Here is a 6,424-nt window from a genome sequence, read left to right on the forward strand (position 1 = left end):
CACGTGTTCAAACTCAGTGTAATTTTGTATCTGCATCTAGTTTGTGTGAAGTGAGTCAGTGTGTCTTATGGATACGGATATCCATACTCTAAAACTCACTGTGACTACTGTGCCTCTTTGATAGTCACTTCAAAGAATCCAGAGAGTGGACTTGTGTTTCACTTCTGCCACCTGTGCCATACTGCTGGTCAGGTCTAAGGTACTTCAGTGAGAAATGACATGTGCTTCAGCTGCTCCTATTCCACCTGCTGTTTGGTTTAGCAGGGAGCTCCAGGATTTTCAGTTCAGCATCAAGTTTAGGATTCCTTTAGAAAGAAAAGGTGCGGGGGAAAAGATGTAATCCTGTGTGAAAGAAATCTTAGGTTGAGAAATCGGATAACTTTCTGTTAAATTTACAAAATTACTTCTTTAGAAAATTGTGCTGAGGTCAGAGACAGAATGGGATTAAATAGATCTTTATGAAATCTCAGTACTGAGCCTCAAGAAAACTCAGTGATGGGAGAATGGTGTTTGCCTCCACTGATCTTAGGCCTCACAAGACCCACAGACTGGGACCCATGGACCATGGCATTTCTTGGGGAATGTGTGGTAAAGGGGAATTGCCAAGAGGAGACACCTTCTTCTGAAGCAGGGGTAGTAGTACATGTTAAAAGGTAATGAAAACCCTACAAGTCCTGTGCCGGCATATTTAGGTGTATCGTTGCACTTACTGGTGCTGTGTTTGAAATTGCTATACTGTAATGTAAATTGAGTTCATCCTGTACTCTGGCAGCTCATGACCATTATAGGCCTATGGCATTTGTCATGAAGAATTGCAGTCTTACATGACTGGGTTAGTAAACCTGGGGGGGGCTCTATGTAGAGCAGTTGGTTGGTTGGTTCAAAAAAAGCTATTTAGTTAATTATCATAATGAGATGATTCAGAAAGAATTCTTTAATTTTGCAAAACAAGAAGTTGTGGATTGAGCGTCTGCGCATCTGTACTGAGACTTGTATTCATTTGTTAGAGATCTGAAGAAGAGAACTGCCATGCAAGAACTTTATGATGACAGAGTTTCTAGTTAGTCAAGACTAGAGGAGCAGAGTGGATGGAGACAGAATGATGGGAAACCAGACTCAGTGTAGACAAGTCCAAGGTAATGTCCTCTGGAAAGAATAAGTGTATCCAAAAATAGTCCCTGTTTTCAAATTAGCTGTACTGGATTAGGAAAGGGCACAGTTATAACTGTGAATATTTAGGTAGTTTTACCAAACTTTTGTTAGTGTTTAACAGCTGCATTAGTCTGCATGGGAACTAAGACAGAAAATTAAGGCACACAGTTACCACTGCTTACTGACTTGGCATAAAGTGGTTGCTGTGACACTTTTTAACATGGATTGATTTCTGCAAAGGTCCCACAATAGGTTCCTTAAGAGAAGCTAGCACAGTGCTCATGGGGATACTGAAAATCTTTAACACTAATGTATTTAGTTTCTACCTGTTCCTCTTTTTCACTAGCAAAGATAGGAGCATGTATTCAAAGATGAATCATAGTTTCAAGGTGTCTTTACACTTCCAATACTCAAATCACCTAACACATAGGGTTGGCATTCAACACACCTCCTTTGCAGTGAAAAGGAAATAGGAGTATTCATATGTCTTCAATACAATTTATTAAAAAAAGGGGGGGGGGGAGGGGATGACATCAACAGGCAATTCTGACTCGTTACCCAAGCTATTCTGAGCAGTCTTTCCAAAACTGTGACATTTTTTCAGAAAATCACGTAAGTAAAGCAGGAAGAAAAGCTTCAAAAGACCCCTTTTTGGGGGGTAGAGGTTTAATACGTCACATATTTAACAGTGTTTCAATCAAATTTACTATTTTCTCTCTTTTTAATTCAATAATAGATTGGGGTTTTCCCCTTCCCTTTCCCTTATCAGTCAAACAAATCTTACTTGCCTGACCTGTGTCCTTCAAGTAAGGAAATATGCCTGGTTTTATTTCTTCAGGAAAGTTAAACTTGTGTAAAATGAGTATGTTCACCTACTGATTGTTGACTTAGCCTTTTTATTTTAGTAGCTTCTGTGGAGGAATTCTCAAAATAAAAGCTGCATCTGCCCAGTGAAAAAATCCCAATTCCACTAACAACCATTATCATTAGAGTCCCCTGAGAGGAGACAACTGTAGTGTAGCTGTTTGCAGGTATCTGCTGCCTATTTCAGTTTTCTTAGAGCGTGGCTTTTCTGGGAAGTTAACCATCTTGGCATTCAGGTTGAGTCTAGCTGGACCTAGCCTGGCTGCCTCTTTGCATTCCTTGAGCCGTTTACTTGGCATCCGAGAAGAGTTTGGCAGGTAGAAGCTAAGCTTGAAGCAACGTGTGCTCGCTACTATCAGTAAAAGTTATTTGATACCAAGCTACTCTGATCTCTTTGCTCTTCTTCTACCTCCCTGTTTCCTCTTCAGAACATTTTTGTAAGCACCCGTTCTAGATGGTGCTCTGTGGCAGTCTTTACTTTAGCAAAGTAGCGCAGATGAGTTAGACCAGCTTTTTAGAGAACAGTTGCTAGAGAAGGCTTGGTGCTATGTATTTCAGAAGGATTTGTTTCACACTAACTCTAGTCCGGTGTGCCAGGGATTTACTGTTTGTTTACATCTGGAGTGCAGTAGGTGCAATCCTGAAATGCATTTTCATGTCTGGTTTCATCTGATTCATATTCCCTGAGACTTCTCTGTGATGCCTGCTGCAGTGCAGTTAGTGGGGAGTTTCTGCAGAAGCACACTCCTGATCCCAACTGCAATGCTAGTTTAGACATGCCCTGTGGTGCTGTGGAAGTCATTGTAAAGTGTTCTTCCAGGACTGAGTGGGAAAGAGATCAAATCGCGTCTTTCCTAGTTGAAAAAAGAAGAGTTGAAAGGTGGAGAGGTATCCTTACCCCTTGCTGTGTTGCTCTTTGTTTCAGCTTCCTTTTCTTCAGCAATCCTTTTCCTCAAATATGTGCAGTAATTTGTGTCTTAGTCTCGAAATCTCCTCCTTTCCCATTCCTGTATGTTTAGTGCATGGGAGGTAAATATGTAGTGGTTGGGATCTGCAGTATCAGACCTAGCATCTCCAGGTAACTGAAGAGATTCACTTATCTTTAGAGATGAACGTCAACTCCACAGTGAATAACTTACTAAGATCTAACTAAAACATTTATACACTTGAGACATTTATCTTTGCGACCAATGGTTCCTAGGAAGTCATCTTATCACTTATCAGAAGACGCTGATAGTGAGTCTCAGTTCTGTGCTCCCAGTTTAGAGCACAGAATTTACTGGGAATTTTAGATTCAGGAACAATGTTTTCTTCAGCAGAGACTCCAGATGATGATTGGCCTCATACATTAACTCTGGCACTGCTCCAGCATCTGCATACATCCCTACCTCAAATAACTGGAGTGTATGTATATTGTACATTATACTGGAATTTGTTTGTAACTCTTAAAGATGTGGTTGAAGTATACTTAGTTTTCAAACACCATGATTTGGGTTCTCAGATTCTCCAGAAGGCCTTGTGAATAGTTCTGATTCAGTGTGTGTTTATCTACAAACAATTCAAGCAAAACTCCTTAGCAGGATTATGGTTGCCTCCATTCAAGGTTAGGGAGTTCATATGAGGGAGCTGAAAGTTTAAGGAAGGACAGTGAAATGGGATCCTTGGGGACTGACCTGCATCTAAATGTTTTGGGACTATAGGTTATCAGAGCAAGTGTTTTCTTATCCTTGGTTAGGACCATCATGATACTGACAACAGTACAGCAGTAAATATTGCTGATGAAAGCCTTTATGTCAGCTGATGTAGGAACTCTGTATCTGATTTGTTGAGGACTGTACTATAACATGAAACTTTAACTTTTCTGGTCTCTACAGTTTGCTAGATGATCGTGTCAGCAGAAATCTGTTTGGAAACCATTAGCCAAAGCCAAATCTAATCCTCAGATCCAAAGCCTTTGGATGTTTTCCCAAAATGGGGATTTCCCAAAACAGCTTGTTTTGATAAGCTGCAGTATCAATTTCAGTAGTTGCTGTAGGATCAGTAAGAGCCAGAGGTCCTTTCTGAATTACTCATTCATATTTTTCATTACTGCTCTGATGCGTGTTCTACTTATCCATATGGCTCAAAGATCATGACAAAACTCGGAGGGGATCTGTGTGTGGTTCTGGCAACAGCAACAATATGGACCCAGGTGGGTTTGAGTCTTGAATCTAATGAGCATGCTCTTTCAGTGGTCCAGCTTGGTTAGATTTACGTTCAGAACAGATGGATCTTTCACCTGTACTGATATCTCTGCATTTGAGTTCCTCGATGCTGCCTACCTGTTTATTTATGACTGATTGCTTCACAGAGAGAAATAGTCTAGCATGATAGCATAGGGAGTCTGGTGGAAAAGGTCTTCTGTTCAGGAAAGATGTTACCTGTTCTTGCCAGGAGAACAAAACCCCTCTTTCTGCTATATTGAACTATCTAATTTCCTTTAAATGATTTTGTCTGTTCCTTCTTTCTGGGTAAACTTGGCAATAATAGCTGCAAGAAGAATGTCACTTTATTGTGTAGTCAAAAGTCTTCGAAGGACCAAAGCATCTCCTCTCATAATTTCAGAAGTCCCTTACATCATGGGACTTCACTAGTTGCATGGGCCAGTTTCAGGGAAAATGCTGCAGCAAAACTGTGATCTTATGTGACATTCATTGATCTAATTTGTGTTTTGGTTTGTTTTTTTTAACTCACTAGGTTGTGAGAGAAGACTTCTGTTGAACTTTGAATTTCCAAACAAGCTTTCTATCGCATAGTCCTTTGGTGACCAGATGACAGCTGAACTAATGGAAAATTCTGTTTATTGTCACAAAAGATTCTGTGCTGATTCCCACTGTCTTTTCTGTCGGTTTTGTTGGTTGTGCTAATGGTCATATTGTGGAAGGTTTGACAGAAAGCATTTATTTTGTTTTGTGCCAATGAAAAATCATTCTACCTGCAACAGTCCCACATTATTATGCAAATGGCAGATTCATTGATCATTTTGCTTTTAAGCAGCAGCTTTGGCTTCACAATTATTTTCTATAAAAGCAAATGCCAACCTCCTGCACTGAGGGATGAGCACATGTGCCCAGTTACAATAAACAGTTTAACATCTGGGAAGATATTTTGCTGCTGTAGTAAATTGCTGTCACAGAACACCATGACTGAAGATGAGATTATCCACTACATGACTGGTCTCGTGCTGCCTGTGGACGTGAAACTAAGCACTGAGCTTAATGTCTGTTGTGCTGTCGTGCTCTCAACACTTGCAACATGGCTGTGAGACAGGAACAGCAAATCTGTGCCACACCAGAAGGCTCGGTCAGTTCCAGATGTGCTATATTTGGTGTATCTGCAAGACGAAATGTGAGGACAAGAGTTCCAGCACTGAAATCCTTAAAAGTTATTAAATATTTGGTAGTAAGAGCATGCTTGTAAAAGCCTGGGTATGATAGCATGGTCATAGCCTCATTCATATGGCTGACACAAGAAGTCACACAACTGTATGTGATGGTGGAGTAAAGTAAGCCATCTGCTTCCTCGATACAATCAATGTAAAGACAGTATGAGTCTAATTTGAAGGGTTAATGGATTAACCCTTACAGGTGGGAAGCAACAGCTTATGGCAGAGCAAGGTGGTACCAGATCTCTCTTGCTGTCCTAAACCATTCTGAAACAAGGTGCTTGCTGTTCAGGTGGGGACTTCAGGTCGTACAAAGCACAGGCAAGATCCTGCATGGACAGTGTCACTTGTCCCACATGCTGTTGTATCTACAACCCTCCCGATCAGCCTGATTTCCGAGGCATGTCTTCATTGTTGTTGTGACTTCATTGTCATCCATCAAAATGAAATGATGGTCACATGCTGATAAAATTCATGAAACTTCTGTTAGAAACATTGAATATATGTTCTCTGCTATCTTTGGTGAAAAATTCTTTCCTGATGCCCCAGGATTTATAGAAACATATTGTTAAGCTAAATACAGATGAAACTTATCAAAACAAGGCTACTCTCTGGCATTACCCAGAGTTTCTGGTGTAGATGGTCTCTGGCTTCATTTGGCCTGTTTACCTTCATGTTTCTTTCCCTAAACCGCATCCCTCTCTGAGTAAAGTAAAATCTTGTATGTTGAATATTGTGAGACTGACTTTTTATTGTGACTGGAAACAGTTGTTCAAATGTATTTCAAGACTCTCTTCATGGTGTTTGCTGAATGAATAACAAAGATCTCAATAAGTGCCTCTTGAGTACTCAAGCCGAGAAAGGTCTTTCTGAGTGGGTTGGGGCTTTCTCTGCCCACACGTGTTCCTTCACGGCCTGTCTGGCAGATGTTCCTACAGCAAGAACGGGAAGAAGAGCAATTTTCTGTTGATGCTTGTGGGCCAA

At 40.6% G+C, this 6,424-nt stretch overlaps 1 protein-coding gene across 4 annotated transcripts in view; it reads left to right on the forward strand.

The window, feature by feature from the left end:
• Window positions 1-6,141, forward strand: part of WARS2 (tryptophanyl tRNA synthetase 2, mitochondrial) — a 51,748-nt gene extending 45,607 nt beyond the window's left edge. For 2 of the 4 annotated variants that reach the window (XR_012045359.1, XM_072880824.1), the window contains exon 7: window positions 4,753-6,141. Coding sequence is in view for 3 of the 4 variants with exons in the window: in XM_072880824.1 (XP_072736925.1) it covers window positions 4,753-4,776 (24 nt within the window). In the remaining variant the exon portion in view is untranslated. Of the gene's footprint in view, window positions 1-4,144; window positions 4,693-4,752 lie in introns of those variants that run through there. The other 2 variants (XM_072880814.1, XM_072880805.1) reach the window with 2 other exon arrangements.
• Window positions 6,142-6,424: the final 283 nt, after the last annotated feature.

Source organism: Ciconia boyciana, chromosome 1 (genome assembly GCF_034638445.1).
Source record: "Ciconia boyciana chromosome 1, ASM3463844v1, whole genome shotgun sequence".
Taxonomy (NCBI): domain Eukaryota; kingdom Metazoa; phylum Chordata; class Aves; order Ciconiiformes; family Ciconiidae; genus Ciconia; species Ciconia boyciana.